This window comes from Carassius gibelio, chromosome B12, assembly GCF_023724105.1.
Source record: "Carassius gibelio isolate Cgi1373 ecotype wild population from Czech Republic chromosome B12, carGib1.2-hapl.c, whole genome shotgun sequence".
Taxonomy (NCBI): domain Eukaryota; kingdom Metazoa; phylum Chordata; class Actinopteri; order Cypriniformes; family Cyprinidae; genus Carassius; species Carassius gibelio.
In genome coordinates this window covers 17,895,942-17,919,855 of record NC_068407.1, presented here as the reverse complement: position 1 = coordinate 17,919,855, position 23,914 = coordinate 17,895,942, and the positions used below count along the sequence as shown (strand labels likewise).

Genomic DNA, 23,914 nt, shown 5'->3' with positions numbered 1-23,914 from the left:
CAACATAAGAGGGGACATGGATGCATTTAACCTGCAGTTACAGATGGATAAATAAAGTTTTGTTTTTAACATAAAACATTGAATACATTGAGATCCAACCGATTCATTCAGAAACAAAGCATTTGACTGTGTTAATGAGTGAATCACTGAATCATTTATTCAACCAATTCGTTCAAAGAGCGAAATCATTCAATAAGTAAACACTGTCTATTGCTTAGAGATGCAAAGCAGTGCTGTGATCTTTGTTTGGAACTATTTTCGTTGGCAATATCGAGCAAAAAAAGGAATATTATTTCTAAAACGTAAGACACATATTGCTTTACAGGACTTATATAAAATTATTATTAAATGTGTTCATGCTGATATTGTCAGAAAAAAGGTACTCTTAGTGTGATATAAATTAAGCTAACTATATTAAATTATATAAACATAAACCATATAGAAACATTTTTGCCATATACGATTTAGAATGCCTGGAATTTTGATATTTAATAGACTAATAAATAACGTGTGCACTCTGTATGATTTCGGTGATATACTTTATAATGTCAAATTGCGCATTTTTAGAAACAACACTTACCATATTATCGCAGACAATGCTGTATCGCACACCCCTGATTCGACTTGAGTGGGAAATGAATAATTCGTGGTTGAGCATGCGTTTGTTTGCACATGAGCAAAGGTTTTTTTAGGAGACTAATTTGCAGACGCCAGGCCACTGATTCCCGGCTTTCCTGTAGTCCTGTAGTCTTCTGATTTCTATTTTATATTAAGTGACGAATATGCTTGAGGGAAATGTATCAGAGTAAAAGTATACATTTTAATTAGGAAATGTAGCAGAATAAAAGTAAAAGTTGGCTGAAATATTAAAACTCATGTAAAGTACAGATACTCAGAAAATACTTAAGTACTGTAACAAAGTATTATTACTTCGTTACAATACACCACTGAGTTTCTTCAAGTCTTCACTGAACACAAAATATCTAATTCTCGCAATGTTTCTTAGATGATAGTATGCTGATTTACTTAATGCTTTGACATGACTACTGAGACTAAGGTCTTTCTCCAGAATAACACCAAGATTCCTGACTTGATTTTTAGTTGTTAGACCCGTAGAGACAAGGTACGCATTCACCTTGAGAATTTCAACTTTGTTTCCCAATGCAATGACTTCAGTTTTTTCCCTGATTAACTGAAGAAAATTCTGGCACATTCAACTGTGAATTCCATCAATGCACTGGCAGGGGGAGTCAATAGGGCAATAGTCATTTGGCGATAAAGCTATGTAAATCTGGGAATCATCAGCATAGTTGTGATAGGCAATTTCATTCTTTCTCATTATTTGACTTAGTGGGAGCATATACAGGCTAAACAAGAGCGGTGCAAGAATTGAACCTTGTGGGACTCCGCATGTCATGAACATCCACTTAGACTTACGCTCTCCTATACTCACATAATAACCTCTCCCTTCAAAGTATGAACTGAATCATTTGATTACCATCCCAGGAAACCTGACCCAGTTTTCCAGTCTCTCTAGTAGTATGTTATGATCAACAGTATTAAATGCAGCACTGAGATCACGTAGTACCAGCACTGATATTTTGCCAGAATCAGAATTTAAGCGAATATCATTTATTATCGAAAGAGCACTGTCTCTGTGCTGTGATGTGGTCTGAAACCAGATCGAAGATTGTCCAGGTATCCATTTGAGTCTAAGTGTTTGTTCAGTTGATTAAAGACTTAATTTTGAATGATCTTGCCTATATATATGTATAGTTGCTCAATAATGTGTTATCAAAATTGCTCTTTTTCATCACTTTTTTTGTTTTCTTCCAAAAATTTGCTCAATTTCCTCTAAAGCAGACATAGTATCTTCTTTTTGGATATTGTGGTCAAATCCGTCTGACCTCTGCATAATTTAGGGATGTGCTAATCGCCTTCTTGACATTATTAATCTTCTCAGAAAAGAAGCAAACCCATTGCCTTTGCTGTCAGAGAGAATTTCACTGACAATCTGACTTGCAGCAAAAGAGTGGAAGTTTGGTTCCAGCATAAACCAATTCCTCAATTTTCTTTGAGAAGCTTAGAAGTGGAGATGCTGGAGAGAGGGAGAATGTGTCTGGTGAGCGGGGCTGTGGCTCTGGTGTTTCCGGTGGCTGAAATATGTTGTCCTGGCTTCCTTGGCTGTTTTCCAGAAAGTCGTCATTGGGTGCTGAGTCTTGGAGCTGTTCTGATACATCACAGTCTGTCTGTGATGAGCCCTGTGGGCAGGGCTCTGCTGGGAGGGTGTCCATGAGCAGTGCTTGTTGTGGTTGTGGTGTTATCTTTGTCCTTGTGGGATGTGTCAACCACATGATGACTCAGAAGCTGATATAAAGTCCTGTCGTCACTCATACTCTGTCCAGGTGTGTGTATGCCATTCAGGTTGAGTAGTTTAGCACACATTAATGAAGGATGACAGAGGGAGAAGTAGATATTGTCCTTTAACACTATTGCACCGAGTTTGTTTGGGTGGAGGCCATCCAGTTTAAACAGTTGTCCATGACCCCAGAAAAGACTGAAGTTGTTGATGAAACTGGCTCCTTCTTTGTAGCCATGTGTTCAACCCAAGCAAATGTGAAAACTTACTAGTTCCCCTTGCTGGGAGTGGTCCACTGATGAATAACTGAACTTTAAGTTGTCTAAGTGTTTATAAGAGTTCACTGAAGTCCTTCTTAAAGAGTTCTGACTGCTCTTTCCGAATATCATTCTTCCCAAGAAGGATGATGATTCGATTTGCAGTCTTGAGCCAAAGTTACTTGTTCACATCAGAAACTGTTGCTTGAGGAAGGCAGCATGTTATTATATTTCTGCTAGTTCCAGGACCCCTGGGCCCCTCAGAGCATAAAGAGTGAGCTGACTACTATGGCTACTGGGGCCCTGGACCCTTCTGCACATACACTTTTGGAGCTGATCACTAGGGTTTCTAGGCCTTTCAGAATATGCAGAGTGTGCCAACTGATAATGCTCTAGAGACCCTGGGCCCTTCTGCTTATACAGAGTGAACTGCTCACTAGGGATCCAGAGCCCTTCAACATATACAATATGAGCTAACCACTAGAGCTCATAGAATCCTCAGCATATGCAGTGTGAGCTGACCAATATGGCTCTTGGGCCCCTCAGAATGCATAGTGTGAACTGACTAGGAAGGTCACTGGCCCCATTGGTGTATATAGTGTGAACTTAGCTCTAGGGCCTAGCATATTCAGTGCACCCTGGACCACCCCTAACTATTATTTTTTTAATATAAATCTGTATTACATTGCTATTGAACAATCAAATAGGACTGGCACACTGAATAGGAAGTTGAGGTTATGGTGGAAGTTGTTGTATGCTCAGGGGCCTACTGGGACCATGACAAATGCCCATCACTTGGATATAAGAGTGGTCTCTCAAGCTAGCCTGGAATCTCAGAAAGGTGTAGAGGTGGCATATGTCTTGAAAAGCATGGCAACTGTGAGAAACAAACTAACTGAATCACCATCTGCTGCAGAAGACCTCAGGGACAAGGGACACATAAATACACCTGAATCTGGACCAATGAGTGCAAACACAGGTAAAAATCCAGGCTCACACTACCACAACAGTGAAAATACAAACAGAACATTCTACAAGCAGATGCAATCCACTGAGGTGTATGTATACCCCGAGGCTTATGAAGGGGACTGCAATTAAAACGGTCCACAACAACACGTGTCTATCTGTAGAGCAAATCAGTCATTTAAATGGGGAGATGTCTTTCAGTCTGGGATGCTAGTTTTGCCACTGTTTAAACAAAAGCTGTTTATAGGATTTTGTTAATTCCGCATCACACTGAAAACATTAGTCAAGATGGTAAATTAGAATAGTAATTGAACTCTTGATAGTGAAAGCCCAGTAGACTGTGATTACCCTGCCCTCATTAAGAAATGCGACTTTCTAATGATACCAACATTTCTGAATGCATAATGAGTAATCACAAGCAGCATAAGCCTTGATTTAAAAAAAATAAAAATAAAAAAATAATTAAAGGGGGAAAGGACATTTACTGATACCAAGTCTTATAAACTTTTTAATTGGGTTTTCATTTTGCTGCACCAATCCAATCCAACTTCAGTTTCCCTCAGTTTCTGACTGAGTAATTTCCTTGATTTTTCTATGACTTTTTGACGATATTTTCCATTATTTTGGTATGAGGATTTTATAACAATCGCTTAAAATAAAATTTAGGCAAAGAAATACTGAAAATTACAGGAGACATTGATGATGACTAAACATTCCCATGACTTTTCCTTTATATTTACAGATTTTCCAGGACAATTAAAACCTTACAAAAAAAAATAAAATAAAAAATAAATAAATACCTTCCAGCTAGTGACTAAGCATGTGCAAAAGACAAGACAGTAAAACACATCACCAAATTCAATCAGTGGATTATGCCATGACGTTACAGACTGAAAAGCTCATGTTAAATTGCATTTAATCTGTATTTTATTGTTTAAAACATGTCAGAATGGCCTGCAACAACACAGAAGTGTTAAGATAACAAAAGTTACAGGTCAAATTACTGATTTCAAGTAGCAAAGAATTCAAAAAATTTATAAAATGCATTACAAGTGCTTAGTGATTCAAAATCATGCCCTATATTCCTTAGTAGTGCTTTCCTGCCAAAATCGACCGATTGAAATGTCATTTATGGCAGGAACTGAGAGGTTGTGTAGTGTCTAGACTCTGACTCATGCTAAAAAAAATGTAACTGGCATTCAACAACTACCATCTGCATCAAAATGCTCCAGCTCCTATGAATGATAACAGCTTTCTGCATGATCTGATACAGTGAAGAGAATAAGTATCCCTCAGTTTCAAAGACAGATAAACAGTGTTGCTTGCAAAAATGTACCTTGCTCCTGTGAATGCAATGAGCTGACATTTCGCCACTGTGCAATTTATCAGAGCATTCATTAATAAAGGCATCATGTATCGCTCAACTTGACGACAGAGTCAGAAATTAAATTTAGGTTTAGCGTCACAACAGATTTATGCTCAAATAATTATTTGTTCAATTCACTCATGCAGTCCCAGTGTTAAGTAGCTAACCACAAGCAGCAATGCTACTAACCAAACTTCATTTTTCAGTAGTGTGACAGCAGTTAAGGGGGACAGAATATCATGTTATACGGCATCAATTTAAAGCTACATTTGAAATATAAGAGCAAGGCAACTGCTCTCAAGTAGTTATAAAATAAATAAAATAAAAAATAATAATAAAAAAATTATAACAAATATTCACTCAGATTAACATTATTTAGTAACATTCAAGTGTGGTCAGCTGTTTAAATCTTTTGGGAATTTCTGTTTTTTTTTTTTGTTTTTTTTTTTCAGATAAACATTCTTTTTTCAATTTGTCATTTCTATTATTATAAAATCAAAATACTACAGTTAAAAGTATAATATTTATTAGCTCAGATCTCTTCAGCTATGTTTGTAGCTTTATTTCATTATGTAATTATACACAGATTTTAGCTTAGCAAGTCCCAGTAGTTTACAGCTCACTGATGAAAACAGAGATCTTTCCATTAGCCTTCTGTATAATAGCAATGTACAAAGTGACAACTGCTTATTCTCATATGGATGTGGTGAACTAGAAACCTCAAACAGTGTTTTATACTGCAACTGATGACGTGCTAGCATGACTGTCAGGCTAAATTCAATTTCCAGTCGCAGCTGGGGCTGCTGGCCTGCATTGCCCCTGACCAGTCTTGGCATGTGTGCTGAGTTATGGGCTGAATCGAGAAGCACAATTGATCTTTTTTGAGCTTTAGGTTACTGAGAAGGTGAAGGCATAGAGAAGCATTAAATCTGTACACCTCCCTGAGAATATGCATTTGGATTGAAGGAGAATGAAAAAAGAACAACATGAAAGAGCAAAAGAGAGTGAAAGAGTAAAGCCTGTGGTAAAGTTTATTATCTTTAATAAAAACAAACAGTATGTTATATATCTTTTTGTTAACAAACAATAATTATTAAATATAAAACAATTATTTTCATCTCCCATTATTATCCGTGTGTGCTGCCCAGTTGATTGACATGTACGTGTATGTTTTTTATTTTTAGGGAAAGTAAAACTGGAGGAGAGGATGCAGACCAACTGTGCCTGGAAATTGAATTCAGCCAGACAGTCATGCTAGCATTAGCATGTCATCAGTTGCAGTATTAAAAAAAAATTAACAAAGGAAGAAAGAAAGAAAGAAAGAAAGAAAGAAAGAAAGAAAGAAAGAAAGAAAAAAAAACCTTCTGGGGTTGGCTAGATCTTTATAATACTAAGAAATAGTCACATTGTACAATGTAAAATAAATATCAGTCTCATTTATTTGATTCAAATCTAGCAACTAAATGTCCTCTGGTGCGGAAATTTCACCTCTGGTGAAAAAAATAAGTAAAAATTATATATATAAACCAAAAAAAAGAAAAAAAATCAAAGCAAAGGGGAAAAACAGAACATAAAAACATTGCATTTAACTTAAAACTGAAAATCAAATTAAACACATACGTTGGTATAAAGGTGAATTTGAATAAATTAGAATGTCGTTGAACAGTTAATTTATTTCAGTAATTCAACTCAAATTGTGAAATTTGTGTATTAAATAAATTCAATGCACACAAACTGAAGTAGTTTAAGTCTTTGGTTCTCTTACTTGTGATGATTTTGGCTCACATTTAACAAAAATCTCAAATTAGAATATGCTTACATGCCAATCAGCTAATCAACTCAAAACACCTTCAAAGGTTTCCTGAGCCTTCAACATGGTCTCTCAGTTTGGTTTACTAGGCTACACAATCATGTGGAAGACTGCTGATCTGACAGTTGTCTAGAAGACAATCATTGATACCCTTCACAACGAGGGTAATCCACAAACATCCATTGCCAAAGAAGCTGGCTGTTCACAGAGTGCTGCATTCAAGAATGTTAACAGAAAGTTGATTGGAAGGAAAGTGTGTGGAAGAAAAAAGATGCACAACCAACCTAGAGAACCGCAGCTTTATGGGGATTGTCAAGAATAACTGATTCAAGAATTTGAGTGAACTTCTCAAGGAATGGACTGAGGCTGGGGTCAAGGCATACAGACGTGTCAAGGAATTTGGCTACAGTTGTCATAATCTTCTTGTTAAGCCACTCCTGAACCACAGACAACGTCAGAGGCATCTTGCCTGGACTGAGGAGAAAAAGAATTGGACTGTTGCCCAGTGGTCCAAAGTAAGATAAGAGGAAGTTTTGTATTTCATTTGGAAACCAAGGTCCTAGAGTCTGGAGGAAGGTTAGAGAAGCTCATAGCTCAAGTTGCTTGAAATCCAGTGTTAAGTTTCCACAGTCTGTGATGATTTGGGGTGCAATGTCATCTGCTGGTGTTGGACCAGTGTTTTTTTTTTTTTTTTTAAACCAAAGTCACTGCACCCATTTACCAAGAAATTTTGGAACACTTCATGCTTCCTTCTGCTGACCAGCTGTTTGAAGATTCTGATTTCATTTTCCAGCAGGATTTGGCACCTGCCCACACTGCCAAAGTACTGAGTACATGTACAGTAAATGAACATACTTTCCAGAAGGCCATCAATTCACTAAAAATGTTTTTTAATTAATTTATTTTTTATTGGTCTTATGAAGTATTCTAATTTTATGAGATGTTGAATTGGTGGGTTTTTGTTAAATGTGAGCCAAGATAATCACAATTGAAAGAACCAAAGGCTTAAACTTTAGTCTTTGAGCTGAATTTATTTAATACATGAGTTTCACAATTTGAGTTGAATTACTGAAATAAATTAACTTTTTCCACGACTTTCTAATTTCTAATAGATGCACCTGTATGTGGTTTACAGAGACTCTCCATAGGTGTAATGGTTTTTATACTTTACAGTTTATTTTCTATCCCCTTACCCTAACCCTGCTCTTAACACTACCCATCACCTTTTGGTTTACGATGACACAGGAAGTGTCCTCATAAACCATTTTTCACATTGTATTACCAATGCCATTGTACATTTGTGTTCTCATAAACCATATAAACACAATTTCAATACTGTAGTAGCCCAGGACCATGGTTGTGTAAAATGCATGCCGTTGTGTGAAGCTGGTGTGCGATTCTGCCTGTGGAGGGTAGGCAGAGCTGTGGGGCTTTATGCTGGATGCGTGCCAGGTTGTTACACACTGGTTGGGCTAGTGTAGCTGCCTCTTCAGTTAAACACACACACACAGCTTCTAGTCTTTGCTGCTGTTTTTTCTCTTCTTATCTTTGTTTTATTGTGCTTAGCCCTTTTAAGACATGCCACATATCACACATTCGCTCACTGCACAACGCAGTCAGACCTATTCACAGTCACATCAGGAACGACCAATAGAGACTGTCAATGACACTCAAGTTTAATCATTAGAGAGTTAATGCCACACTGGATATATCTTCAGTGACATTTTGTAGAAAAAAAAAAAAAAATCAAGGCGACTTTTGTCTTGTGCAGAATGTTGGTTGAATTTCAGCATAAAATCTCACGTGTTTTTATTGCTATTAAGCATCTGTGTATGATGTGTGTATAAGAAAAGAACATTGATTTTTTAAACTTTAATCCCTTAAAGGAATAGTTTGTTGCTAGGAATAGTTAGTTACAGAAAATGTACTCACTATCAGGCCTTCCAATATATAAATGTGCATATTTTTCGTTGCAAAGAAAATTTACCTGTGTATCTCTCTACAGTGAATGGGTGCCATCAGTATGAGAGACAAAACAGTTGATAACAACATCACAGTAATCCACAAGTAATCCACACCGGTTCAGTACATTAATTAACATCTTTTGAAGTGAAAAATTAGATGTTGGTAAGAAACAAGGGTGTGTAATTTTTTTTTTTTTTTTTAATTCCTTAATGAAATATCTCAGGGATGAAAGAACACACATAATCAAGGCAACTCACCGGTGGGTCCAGGTCTTCAGCATGTACGGTGGTCACTGTGGTCCCCTTGACTGCATTGGGTGCCACCATTCCCCGGTAGAGCATTTGACTGAACACTGGTGGGAAGTCATTCATGTCCTGCCCAGACACAGAACATCAAACTCCGATTAGTGCCTTGAATCCTGCTTTCTTCGCCTGCCTGCAACTGTCAGACTATGCGCTAGCTCAGGCCCCATAAGCTAGCCTCCAACAGTAAAACACTAAGCAAAAATGGCATTTATTCAATAGTAGATCATGTAGTGCATTAAGGATGTGTCACAGTACTAGGTGCCCAGGGACTTTTTGGGGAAAAAGTCGGGTGAGAGACAATTATAGCCACTGAGAGAGCACTAAAGGCAGATGAAAAGGTTGCTAGAGTGAATAAAGAGGCAAAGCTTAAAAATGGAGTGCTAATATAATGCAACAGAGTGCTTCTGGAGTTAAAACGTTTGATTTATTTTCTCCATATATTTTATTAATTTTTAACAATGTCATAAACATTTCGAGATAGATACAACCATGCCCTCAAAAATTAAATAAGTGGTATATGGGTATGTATTAGTTGCTGTTCAAGTTGTTCTAACTTAACATGATGCATCTGCTAAATGGGTCACAATTAATGCATTATGTCAGGAAATCTAGCGGGTTTGTTTACGCCCTGAAAAATATGTGAATGGGCTGCATAAAGGTGCTAGTCATATAATTAGAATATCATCAAAAAGTTGATTTATTTGACTAATTCCATTCAAAAAGTGAAACTTGTTTATTATATTAATTCATTACACACAAACTGATATATTTCAAATGTTTATTTCATTTCATTTTGATGATTATAACTGACAACTAAGGAATATCCCAAATTCATTATCTCAGAAAATTTTAATATTACTTAAGACCAATAGAAAGAAAGGATTTTTTAGAAATCTTGGCCAACTGAAACATATCAACATGAAAAGTATGAGCATGTACAGCACTCAAAACTTAGTTGAGGCTCTTTTTGCCTGAATTACTGCAGCAATGCGGTGTGGCTTGGAGTCGATCAGTCTGTGGCACTGCTCAGGTGTTATGAGAGCCCAGGTTCCTCTGATAGTGGCCTTCAGCTCTTCTGCATTCTTGGGTCTGACATATCACATCTTCCTCTTCACAAAACACCATAGATTTTCTATGGGGTTAAGGTTAGGCGAGTTTGCTGGCCAGTTATCATGGTCCTTAAACCAGGTACTGGTAGCTTTGACACTGTGTGCAGGTGCCAAGTGCTGTTGGTGAATGAAATCTGCATCTCCATAAAGTTGGTCGGCAGCAGGAAGCATTAAGTGCTCTAAAACTTCCTGGTATAAGGCTACATTGACCTTGGACCTCAGAAAACACGGTTTCAGATGACACCTCAGAAAACACACCAGCAGATGACATGCCACCCCAAACCATCACTGACTGTGGAAACTTAACACTGGACCTCAAGCAACGTGGATTGTGTGCCTCTCCTCTCTTCCTCCAGACACTGGGACCCTGATTTCCAAAGGAAATGCAAAATTTACTTTCATCAGAGAACATGACTTTGGACCACTCAGCAGCAGTCCAGTCCTTGTCATCTTTAGCCCAGGCGAGACTGTTCTGATGCTGTCTTTTTTTCAAGAGTGGCTCGACACAAGGAATGCAACAGGTGAAACCCATGTCTTGCATATGTCTGTACGTAGTGGTTCTTGAAGCACTGACTCCAGCTGCAGTCCACTCTTTGTGAATCTCCCCCACATTTCTGAATGGGTTTTGTTTCACAATCCTCTCCAGGGAGCGGTAATCCTATTTCTTGTACCCTTTTTTTCTACCACATCTTTTGCTTCCATTCGCCTCTCTATTAATGTGCTTGGTCACAGAGCTATGTGAACAGCCAGCCTCTTTTGCAATGACCTTTTGTGTCTTGCCCTCCTTGTGCAAGGTGTCAATGGTCATCTTTTGGACAACTGTCAAGTCAGTAGTCTTCCCTGTGATAGTGTAGCCTACAGAACTAGACTGAAAGACCATTTAAAGGCCTTTGCAGGTGTTTTGAGTTAATTAGCTGATTAGAGTGTGGCATCAGGTGTCTTCAATATTGAACCTTTTCACATTATTATAATTTTCTGAGATACTGAATTTGAAATTTTCCTTAGTTGTCAGTTATAATCCTCAAAATTAAAAGAAATAAACATTTGAAATATATCAGTCTGTGTGTAATGAATATTATACAAGTTTCACTTTTTGAAAGGAATTAGTGAGATAAATCAACTTTTTGATGATATTCTAATTATATGACCAGCACCTATATGTATTTATTTTTTATTTTTATTTTTTTACTTTGTGCTACCCCTTTCATCACCTCAACCACCTCCTAATCAGAACTGCACTGGTGCCAGCTCTTTTTACAACACTCTAAAATAACTAATATTCTTGTAAATAATTCAATATGTTGGCATAAAAAATATATATAATTTTTTTTTTTATATATTGCATTTTCTTGACTATAAGTATTTTTTATATTTAATATTTACAATATAAATGTTCATACTCTTCATACCATGGTGCGATATACCATGATGGTGACTCAATATTGCATGGTTTAATGTGCTAAAATTGTATGGTTATTTTAATAATAATAATAATAATAATAATAATAATAATAATAATAATAATAATAATAATAATAATAATAATAATAATAAATAAATGTTTGTAATGTTGTAGAGCTGCTTGGTTCATGGTTTATACGTTTTTATACAATAAAATTTCAAATCTCTGCAGAGATACTTCCTGATGCAAGGTTGCTGAAAGTGGGTGCTCATTTTGCACAGGACCTTAACTTTTTTTTTTTTTTCACAAAGTTATATATGCGAAAGATACAGCAAAATGGAAAAGTGTTGTTGGCTCCCATGAATGCTGATGATAGAGTTGATTCTGGGAGATACAAGAGATGTAATGCAACCTAATACACTCAATAGAGCAGCCAGCTCTGAGTCCAAGGAAAGGCCAGGCGGGTTCAGGTATCCAAATAACACCCCCCTCCCCTGTCAGTCCCCCACACTTTGTCAAGGATGTCCTTGAGTCCTGAGTACTGACTAATCAAACTTTACTATTGCTCACATCCCCAAAATAAAAGGCCCCAAGGAAAGTACTTTGGAGTTAAATTGTTCTATTTTTTTTCTCTTATTTTCCAATCCCACACCTCTCTGTGTGTCTTCTCCCTCCCCAGATAAAAAATAAAATCTGTCAAGCCTAAAAGTAAATCTGCAAAGTGTAGTGAGTTCACGATGGTTGCACTGGGACCGTTTTCTCCATCAGGAAGGTGCCCTTGGGGCCTCTATCCCACCATAATCACTCTGTTATCCCGAGTCTCCATGCATCAGGTAGCACATTCATTTCCACTGTTAACTTTTTCATTTTCCACAACAACTAATTAAAATTAGCCATACTATACACAGAAGGAAAATTAATAAATAATCCCAACACAGAAACAATTAGGGGTTCTTGGGAGACTATAGAGGATGTAATAAGCTGTGTTTCCTTGAATGAAAATGCTTTTGCTTTTATTTTTCTTTGAAGCTGAAACCTATCAAACTGCAGGTGGTTTGGTAAATTAAATAAACTTAAAAAATAATTGTTAATCTTAACATCTGGTTAAATGTCTAATAATGCCCTGGGTCTGTTGTCGAAGCTTGACCAGAGAAGAATATAACATTCAGATGAATAAGGGAAGCAACTTTGAAATTGTGGGTTTACAAGTTATAATCTTCTCAAAATGTAGTTTAATTAGTTAATTTACCCTTTTTTAACAAGTTACCTGCAAGATGTTTTCAACAATAAGTGGCTAACTACATTGAAGCAATATCTTATTAAATGCAAAAATAAACATTATTAATTTAGCAATCAGAACCGTATTTATCTGGAACATAAAGGAACTCAAATAGGGTTTCAGTGTTTGAACAGTGTTTTTACTCTAAATGCAACTTATAAAACAATTCATAACCATTTATATAATTTAGTTAAACACTGAGATTAACAAATAAACTATACATTTCACTTCCATTCAACAAAATAAATTAGATCTACAATGTGACGTATGAGAGAGAAGACAATTGAAGAGATAGTTCACCTAAAAGTGAAAATTTGGTCCTCATTTACTCAACTTTAGGTTATTCCAAACCTTCATGAGTTTCTTTCTTCCTTTTTTATTTTTATTTTTTCTATTGAACTCAAAAGAAGATATTTTGAAAAATATGGATGTGAATATGAATAACCGAACAGTTGACTTCCATGGTATGGAAAAAAAAAGACTATGGCCATCAACTTTTTTTCTTTTCTTTTTTTTTTTTTATATATTTTTTGTTCAACAGAAGAAAATAAACTTATACATGATTGAATCAACTTGAGGCTGAGTAAACGATGACGTGATTTTCATTTTTGGTTGAACTATTCCTTTAAGGAGAGCAAATTTGATTATTTGTTTGTTATGTACCTTTACTGTAATGCTCTATTTGTAACAGATTGTGACCAAAATAGATAAATAAATAAAACCGAACAATTTGACATGCTTATATATATACAGTACAGACCAAAAGTTTGGACACCTTCTCATTCAAAGAGTTTTTTTATTTTATTTTCATGACTCTGAAAATTGTATATTTACATAGTCATGAAAATAAAGAAAACTCTTTGAATGAGAAGGTGGATCCAAACTTTTGGTCTGTACTGTATACACCAGTGTTAATTTCGTTGACTAAATATTTTCGTCATATTTTCGTCACGAATATATTTTTGCGGACGAAAACGAAACGAGAACTAAAATAGAAGGCACTGATGGAGACTAAAACTATGACTAAATTGATTGACATTATCGTCAACGAATAAAGGACGAGACGAAAATAGACTGTGACGAAAATCAAATCAGCAGACGGGAGAGATGCGAGGAATGAGCAAAAGAACCAGCAAAACGGAACAGGTGAGACTGCGTGAGAGAAGAGAACCAATCCGAGCCTGACTTATTGAGACGTGAAGCGAAGGTTTTCAGTTTTTAAAACCCTTGTGCGGCCCTCATTTGGGAGTCACACTCAGGGTCTTCACGGTCATAAGTGACCGGACACCTAAAATGTAACTTTTTTGCCCCCCAGTAAAATCAGTGAAATATATTTTTATTCAATAATATTTTTTCTTTTTTCTTTTGTATTTTGAGAAAATTTTAAGGTATTAATTCATATTTATGCAATAATTATGAACAATTTTTCTCATAGAAAATAGTACATAATTTTTTTTTCTAATTTTTCTAAATTATTTTCCAATTAATGTTGTATTTCAGATTAAACCAGAGACTAGGCCTTTCAAATACATTTTTTTTGAAGATTTTTTAGCGCCACCTGGTCAGAGCAAAGAAAGAAAAACATGTAAGTGAATGGTGCAACCACTTATTACCAGTATAGGAATCTATAGAGAGGCTTGTGAATTCCCTTATTGTTTTTAGACATAATTGCTTACTCATATTAAGTAGTGGACTTGAATATATATTAATACATTCTAAAGAGTACTTTTTGTATATTTTTTTATATTTCTTCTGTTATAAATAATGATTTCATGCATTATTTGCATTAAAGTTTTTGCATTATGATTGCAATCAAACCTGAACATATTGTTCAGTGGCACAGAGCTCCTGCAAAAAAATAAAAAATAAGAATCCTCAGAATGGTGCAAAGGACCAAGTCTGAGTTTCTAAGTGCACTGACAAACCCAAGAGGCAGCGCTTGCTTCTCATCGCTGTTTTACAGACAGCAGGTCATAGGTGTGTGCGTGTGTGCGTGTGTGCGTGTGTGCGTGTGTGCGCGCGCGTGTGTGTGTGTATGTGATTATTTAGAGTGTCATACCTTCACTGCTGTTAGATTTTCTCTGCATTATGACTGAATTATTGAATGGATTTCACATTCTCAAAACTTTGCTCTGTGTTACAGACACAGTAGTTCATAGGTGTCTATGTGTAAGTATGTGTGTGTGTGTGTGTTTGTGTGTGTGTGTGTGCATCTGTGTGTGATTGGATGTGTCAATATCACACTCTTGATGTTTTATAGTGTTATCCCTTCACTGCTGTGCACTTTTTTTCAGTTTTGTGATCGATTTGTAGATTGTGTACACAAATATTCTCTGAATTGTTGTATTTTTGTCTATTTCCCATTCATTTCCTATGGACGGTCATTTTTGACCGAAGACCATGAGTGTTACTATTTTTTTTACGCCCACTTAGACTGTTCGAATCATGCCCTCAATTTTTTTGTGTGCTCACACCCCAAATGCCATGAAGGTCACCGCATTTCATATCATTCCGATGAAGCTGTGATTTTTAACATTTCAAAACGTAAAATATTCCGGTCAGAAATGACCGAAGACCGCACAAGGTTAAATGAGCTCCCGGGAAGACGGCATTCGAAGAGGTGATGTCTAAAAGAGCGACAAAATGTCCACAGCTCACTTCACGTTTGACGACGAACAAAACAAAACAAACAGTAAAGCACGCGGAGCGCTCATTCGTGGCAAGAACACAACCAATTTGAAAAGACATTTACAGACGAGCCACCCAGACATTTTCTCAAATGTAATTTCACAACGATGTTCTTTTTGTTTATTGAGCTAAGCAAAAGTGGAATACTGCAGTGCGTAGATGTTGTAGCATTAAATATTACGAACTGAAAAGTACTGTAAAATAGCCCCTTCTTCAAGTTAGATGAGAGCACAATACTAATACGTAATATCATGAAAAATACATTTGATTAATACTAATGTTTTGTATATTTTATAATGTTCTATTTGTTGACAATATCACAAATATTTCTATATTCGTCATGTGAAACATGAATGTTCACATCCTATCATTATACATACAAATCTAGCAATATTGTAGTATTTAAAACATACAATATTGCTAGACAAATGAATACCTTATAAAATCTTGTTACTTTTTTTTATCCACCTAGCTGCCAACTTATTAAATATTTACTTTAAACGTATGCACTTATTGTTCAGCTCAGCTGTAAGCTTTAAGGTCCTGGACCTAACTTTATGTTTCTTTTATTGATGGTCAATTGGCAGCTAGTTATTGTTTACATTATCATGACAGTGTTTGTTGCTGCATAAAAGCTTTTGAATCGAAATAAAGACACAGTTGTGTTGAAATAAAGTTGAATTTGTGTTTTATATATTTTGGTTAAGTTTGTTTCCTATACCAGCTGTAAAAAAATGTCTAGTAAATCTGTTATTGATTTTAGTCTTATTTTAGTCGACTAAAATACCAAGCAATTTTAGTCGACTAAAATACCAAGCAATTTTAGTCGACTAAAATACCAAGCAATTTTAGTCGACTATAATAAGACTAAAATTAAAACAAATCAGATGACTAAAACTTGACTAAAACTAAAAAGAATTATAGTCAAAAGACTAAGACTAAAACTAAATTAAAATTTCTTGTCAAAATTAACACTGGTATACACACACACACCGTATCTTCCGGACTATAAGTCGCACTTTTTTCATAGTTTGACTGGTCCTGCGGCTTATAGTCAGGTGCGACTTATCAAAATTAATTTGACATGAACCAAGAGAAATGAACTAAGAGACATGAACCAAGAGAAAACATTACTGTCTCCAGCTGCGATAGGGCGCTCTATGATGCTCGGTGCTGCTTATTTATTTTTTTTAACCAAAATTTATTCTTAATTTAACCAAGTCTGAAACCAAAAACCTTATAACCTTGAACTGAAATGCCCAATCTCATGGATTCTACCTATAAAAATTTGTTGAACAATGGTAAATGTGATGCCACATTTATGATCGCACAAAGATATTAAATTACTTTGAATGTTGAAATATGTTCTCAAAACTATATAAGACAAAAACAGTCACCCATATTTGTTTGTGGGCAGGTCATGTGTGAATTCAGTTATGTCTTGGACCAATTCTCCATTCTAAGAAATGGTTAATAGGTCCCCCAAACAAGCAACAGTAGCATTTCACTGGAAAATGATCACAGTGACCTTAACTACCACATAAATACTGTACAACTGCAATTATTTATTTAACCCACTTAACCCGTAGACCAGTAATCCAGCAGTATTTCCAGTAGGAGCTAATTGACATTCATCCAGTGTGTGGAACTTAATCTTCTGAGACCTTACAAATCAGCTGGTTACACACTGAGGTCTTGTGGACCTAATGACCATTTCAGATATAATACTGTCTTTAGCTGTCAGTGTCTACAGGGCTTAAGCGTGGCTACCGAGAAATCACATGATGCCAACAGTTTGGGAAATCCCCTGCTAAAAAGTCTATCTTAGACCAGTAGGAATCTCCATGCTGGCTGAGTTAGCACATAATAGCTGCCTGGGGGGTGTTACCAAGAAGTCAGTCGACTGAAAAGACTTGATTTTATGGGGCATGGTTGGGTACAGATAGATTATTAAAGGAATTGAGGAAAATAATTGAGACTATCTTACCAACACAGTTACTGTAATAGAGGCCAACCCTGGTGGCATTTTGCCACTTCCGCCATCCACAGCCTCTACTACGAAGTTCCATGTCGTCCCATTTGGTAAGAGTTTCTCAAAATCAAGTGAGCGAAGGACACTCAGCTCTCCGGTGAGAGGATTCACTGCGAACAGCTTTCTGGCCTCCTCTGTCCTAATACGGTACGTGATGTTCGCATCCAGATCGGGGTCCAGTGCCTGTGTGAGACAATAATAGTGACCAAAACATTTGGATGAGTAATTCTAATCTTGGAATTGATTCAACTTTTTCTGAATATATCAAATGACCAAGTACAATTAACGAATGAAACAAATCCTGCAGTAACCCTAAAGTGATTAGTAAATTAGAAAGATGCTTCACCGGCAGCTGTTGGAACTCAAAAATTAACCATTACTGCAAACTGAACAACATCCCAAGAGGACACAGGCCTTTGGAAAGTTCTGTAAGGCATCGCATTGATCCTGAGGATAAACTTGGGTCTTGTCTTGTAATACAGTGGTTCTCAACTGGTGGGTCGTGATCCCAAAAAAAGCAAAACATTGCTAAATGCAAATGACAAAATGTAATTAACTACATAATCCAACCAAGGCTCATTGGAAAATAGTTCATTTCTAATTCATTCATTTCTGATGATCATTACATTGCATCATGCATGTTTAATGAAATTGTCAAATTCCAATGTTTTGTGAGTGGCCCTGAAATGGATTCAGTTTATTAAAACAGGTTAAGGTGAATCTAGCAACATTTTATTATGCTGGCTGTTGTACGTATTGCAGCAGTTTACCAATGAAACACTCATTTAGTGGCTGTAAAGGTAAATGCTCTATTGCATTTAAAAATAGCATACCACCTACACTAAACCCTAACAGACAGTGTCAGTAAAAGCAAATGTGAGATAATGCATTGGCTGAAGCAGTCATTATATTTTAGCTTGTTTCTACACGTCTTTTCTCTTTCGTGTTCAACAGGTATGTTCTCCTCATTGCAAGTGTAATGGTGTACCAGGTGAGCTGCATATTTGCCATACTTAAAAGATTCAGATCATCAAACTAATTTTAATATTACACAAAGATAACCAAAGTAAATACTGTGACGAGTGGGGCGGGGCCGAGAGCCGTGGGAACGGGGCGAGGCCGGTGGAGTGATTGGAAATGAGCGACACCTGCTCGACCCACCGGTCTCGAGTCCCAAAGAGGAGATGGAAGGATATAAAACAGGGGCGACGACAGTGAAGGATGAGAGCTGCCGGCTGCCCGTGATGTGGAGGGGCGGCTGCCGTTCGTGAGGGAGCGGAGGAGTCGGCGTCGTTCGCCAGGGGGCCGGAGCCTGCTGCCTCTGTGAAGGAATCGGGAGGAGCAGGGAACAGGGGACTCCTGCCGGCTGCCCAAAATTGGAGGAGCCATCGCCGTCCACCGGAATTTTTTTTCTCCTCTCTTCCCTCTCTCATCTCTTTTGCTTTTCATCCTTCCATCTTCTTTTTTTCTCACCTCGTATGTCCTACCCCCAGGTTCCCACGGGTCACCATGAGTGGTCCCCCCTGGAGAGTGCAGTCTCGGGAGTACCCCCCGTCCTGTGAGGGGCGATGGGAGTATGTGACGAGTGGGGCGGGGCCGAGAGCCATGGGAACGGGGCGAGGCTGGTGGAGTGACTGGAAATGAGCAACACCTGCTCGACCCACCGGTCTCGAGTCCCATGGATGAGATGGAAGGATATAAAACAGGAGCGACGACAGCGAAAGACGAGAGAGGACCAGGCCTGGATTTTAGTTTGTGTTTTGGTTTTGTTTGTGCGTGGAAGTCGGCCGTGATGGGCTGCCACGCTGTTTTGTGTTTATTTTATTATTAAAGTTTCATTTTGATTGTCCGCCGGTTTCCCACCTCCTTCTTCCCGATGATTGTGAAAGTTTTGTTACAAATACAAAATGCAGTTTATTTATTAAGGGAAAAAAGCTGTCCAAACCTGTCTGGCCCTATGTGGAAAAAGTTAAATCTAATAACTGGTTGTGCAACCCTTTGTAGCAACTACTGCAAGTAAACTTTTGCGATAATTGGTAATGAGTCTTTTCATATCGCTGTGGAGGAATTTTGGCTCACTCTTCTTTATAAAAAAATTGTTTTAATTCAGCCACATTGGAGGGTTTTAAAGCATGAATGGAATGTTTAAGGTCATGCCACAGCATCTCAGTCCGGACTTTGACTTTGCCACTCCAAAACCTTAATTTTGTTCAGAAATGGACTTACTGTTGTGTTTGGAATTATTATCCTTCTGCATAACCCAAGTGCGCTTGAACTTGAGGTCACAAAATGATGGCTGGACATTCTTCTTTCTGGAATTTCTGATAGAGTGCAGAATTCATGGTTCCAATAGAGAAGTGAAATGTCACAGGCAGGAGTGACCAGGAGTAACCAAAAATTTGTGCGTCATCTATTTGGGAGCAGAGCTTGATGGGAAGCCCTCAAGGGGCCATGACTATGAGATTTTCCTGCTCCATGTGTTCTGCTCCATCCCACGGTTTCTTCCCCAGAAGAGAGGGTCAGATGCTTCATCTATCTTTCTCCGAGAAGGTTGATGTGATGAACGTTGACATGAAGGAGACTCGCCACCGTAGTCCCCATGAGCTTGTGGAGGTTGTGACTCATGCCGTAGCCAAACTGAACATTGAATGGCCAGCCAAGAAACAGAGAGTCCCAAGAGCAAGCAGGAAGAGTGCTTCTTCAATGCTAGATCACAGCCTTCATATGGGATAAATCATATTCGTCCCAACTCTCCAGCCCTACAGTATTCCATTACTCAAACATCACAGGGCTGAATGAAAAGGGATATAGCACAATGGCGGTGGTGTTGCAGGTGCTCACCAGCTTTCTCTTCCTATCTTCAGCATTATCCCTGAAGGCCCAAAGCTTCCTACCAGGCCAGTAAATCTGATATCCAGCCTGGTTGGGGAAGCTTATAAGGCAGCAGATCAACTCGGTACATAGCGGCACACAATGGTGGTGTTGCAGGCGTACCTGCTAAAAGACCTGGATGATAGGGAAGAAGAGGAATCTGACTTAGTCGCCGAACTGCGTCGGCCCTAAGAGCTGTCACTTCGAGCTACCAAGGAAACGACCAGATCCACTGGCCCTTCCCTGGCAGAACTGGTGGCTATGGAGCAGCACGTGGTTTAATCTGTCTGAACTACTAGACAAGGACAGATTATTCTTCCTGGATGCCCTGTTATTGCCTTCTGGCCACTTTGGCGATGCAGTCAATACTGTCGTCGGGATGTTTCAGGAGGCAAAGAAGCAAGCGGTGGCATTTCGGTGTTTCAGGTTTTTTTAGACTGCTGAGCGGGAGCAGTCACAGTCATCTAGCCCCTCATACCCCCAGACCCAGAAGCAGAGCATCACAACCCATACCCCCAAAAAACTTCATTCCGAAAAATGGTTTTTCACGATAGATCTCCAGGTCACATTCTTCCATGTATCCATCCTTTCTCAACACAGAAAGTTCCTGAGGTATGCTTTCGGGAGCGAAGCATACCAGTATCGGTGTTCTTCCTTTCAGCCTGTCACTCTCCCCCTGCACTTTCATGAAGTGTGTCAATGCTGCCTTGGCTCCGTTGTGACTCCAGAGTATCTGCATACTCAGTTACATTGAAAATTGATTGATATTAGCTCAGTCAGAGCATATGGCCTGAAGGTGAGTACATTTTCAGTGACTTGAAACTTATCAATGAACTGTATATTCACAATATGGTCTTTGCATTTAGAAAACAGATCTGTATTCCTCTGCAACTATTTGTGATGCAAAAAAAAAAAAAAATTGAACAATGATTAGTCTTGAAAAGAAAAATGTGTTTCACTAGTTCACGCTTACATATAATTAGCTGAGGTATGGTATGCGTATTTGGCGTGCTGTCCGGGGAAGGGCTCCGAGCTCGGGAATTGCCCGAAACTAGAGTACCCCCCCTTCCCCGTATATTGTAAAGTGAACTTGAAGTGAGGAGATGGGGTGGAGGAGGGATGCTGATAAACCGTCAATGGATAGAGGTAAGTCAGCAATATTTATACTGTGGGATTGATTACTTGATTGTGGTCCACCTGTGATGATTAGGCTAAGTATCTGACGCGCTCCTCCCGAATCTTCATTGATAATTACATTTCACTAGTTCACGCTTACATATAATTAGCTGAGGTATGGTATGCGTATTTGGCGTGCTGTCCGGGGAAGGGCTCCGAGCTCGGGAATTGCCCGAAACTAGAGTACCCCCCAAAAAGGCAAATGTACAAGAGGACAGCCGCCAGTTTAAAGAATGCCCCCCCATAAAAGCAGAGTACTGGCGGGGGCTGATTTGGTTTCTGAGAAGTCATCTCGTTGGCAGGCTGGAAGGGCCTACGTACTCCGGAGGGAGCGACATGGGAGTTGGGAGAGTAGGCCCTACCGGCTGCAGCTAGTGAACTACGTGGTTGTTGGCGCCCGGTCGGTAGGGCTCGGGCCGATGCTCAACTGGAGCTTTTTGGCGTTGGAACGGTGAGCCCTACCGGCCGATGAGGAGGAGCAGCGTGGTTGTGGTGCCCGACCGGGAGGACCCGAGTTGCCTCGACCGGAATAGGTCACGGTGTCGGCGTACGGGCCCTACTGGCTGATAGCCCCTGCTATTCAGTGGGTGAAGGGCCTAACGCTGACCGAGAGGGCCCATGAAGCCTCCGACAGGAGATTGAGACTCAGGATGACGGACGTCTGGGTCCTCTCGGTTTGGCAGATAAAAAGCTTTTGGGCTAGCCGACAAGGAGGACTCTGGCAACATCCGAAGGGAGATCCCGACTCACGGCATCGGATGGATGAGACTCGCTTGCGGCTGGCAAGCATAGGCCCGTCCGGGAGACTCTCGCCAGACGTCTGAAGGGAGCACACGCGACAGACGGGTAAGCCTCGGCGGACGGGGAGGGTTGGAAAGGAAAACCCGACTGGGAGGACTCTCGCAGCATCCGATGGGGCCTCTAACTCAGAACATCGAACGGGTAAGCCTCGCCAGACGGGGTTAAAAGATGTGAGAGTAGCTGAGGGTAGCTTTTTTTTTTTTTTTTTTTTTTTTTTTTTTTTGCAGGATTTGGCGAGAGGACGAGACTCGTAGCGTCGGACGGTTAAGCCTCGCCTACCGTCAAATGGAAAGGTAAGTTGCGTGGCCGAGAGACTGTTACCGACGTCCGAAGGGAGCACACACATCGAACGGGTAAGCCTCGCCGACCGTAGAGTGGAAACGTAAAGCAAGTCTGTCCAGGAGGCTCTCGCCAGCGTCCGAAGGGAGCACACACATTGAACGGGTAAGCCTCGCTGACCATAGAAAAGGAAAAGGTAAGGTTGTCTAACCGGGAGGCTCTCGCCGGCGTCCGAAGGGAGCACACGCATCGAACGGGTAAGCCTCTCCGGATGGCGGACAGAAAAGGTAACGATAGGTGGCCAGGAGGCTCTTGCCAGCGTCCGGCGGGGACAAAACTGGGTGAGCCTCGCAGGCCGTAGGATGGAAAAGGTAAGTTTGTGTGGTCGTTAGGCTGTCGTCGGCGTTTTAAGGGAGTTTGCTACTCCCGGCAAGAGACGGGTTAGCCTTGGCGACCATAGGAAGGAAGGAGAGTTTATTGTGTGTTTGGTACTTGCAGCATTTGAACAGCTTGCTTGTAGGTTTGTAACCTAAACCACGCGGTAAGGTCGTGGTTGGCTGGCCAGGAGGCTGTCGCCAGCGTCCGATGGGAGCACTCGCATCGGACGGGTAAGCCTCACTGGCCGATGGTGGAAAAGGTCAGGTTGTCTAGCCGGGAGGCTCGGACCGACGTCCGATAGGAGCTTAGCTCCAGGAATCGAACGGGTAAACCTCTCTGGCTGAAAGACGGAAAAGGTTGTCCGGCCGGGAGGCTCTTACCTTCGTCCGACAGGAGCTTAGCTCCCGGATAGAACGGTTAAGCCTCGCTGGCCAAAGGACGGAAAAGGTAAGGTTGTCTAGCCGGGAAGCTCTCACCTACATTCAATGGGAGCCCTGACTCCGTGCATTGGATGGGTAAACCTCTCCGTACGTAAGACAGAATGGCAAAGCAGGTAGCCGGGGGCTTTCACCTACGTCCGAAGGGAGTGTGAGCTCCTGGCAACGAACGGGTAAGCCTTGCTGGCCGCAGAATGGAAAAGGTGAGGTTGTCTGGCCGGGAGGCTCTCGTCAGCATCCGATGGGAGCTCAAGCTCTTGGCATCGAAGAGAGAAGCCTTGCCGGCCATAGGATTGAAAAAGGTAAGGTTATCTGGTCGGGAGGCTATGGCCAGCATCCGGTGTCTTTTTATTTCTTAATTTATTTATTTTCTATATTTATTTTTATTTATTATATTTCTTAAAATTTGCGACACCAGATGGGTAGTCTCTCCA

At 39.5% G+C, this 23,914-nt stretch overlaps 1 protein-coding gene across 2 annotated transcripts in view; it reads right to left on the bottom strand.

Annotated features, from left to right (window-relative positions):
• LOC127968991 (protocadherin-15) overlaps positions 1 to 23,914 on the bottom strand; it is a 237,780-nt gene that overhangs the window by 71,283 nt on the left and 142,583 nt on the right. For both annotated transcript variants that reach the window (XM_052570531.1, XM_052570532.1), the window contains exons 20-21: positions 17,494 to 17,721; positions 8,981 to 9,097 (exon numbers count right to left, since the gene is read on the bottom strand). In XM_052570531.1, coding sequence (XP_052426491.1) covers positions 8,981 to 9,097; positions 17,494 to 17,721 — 345 coding nt within the window. The remainder of the gene's footprint in view (positions 1 to 8,980; positions 9,098 to 17,493; positions 17,722 to 23,914) is intronic.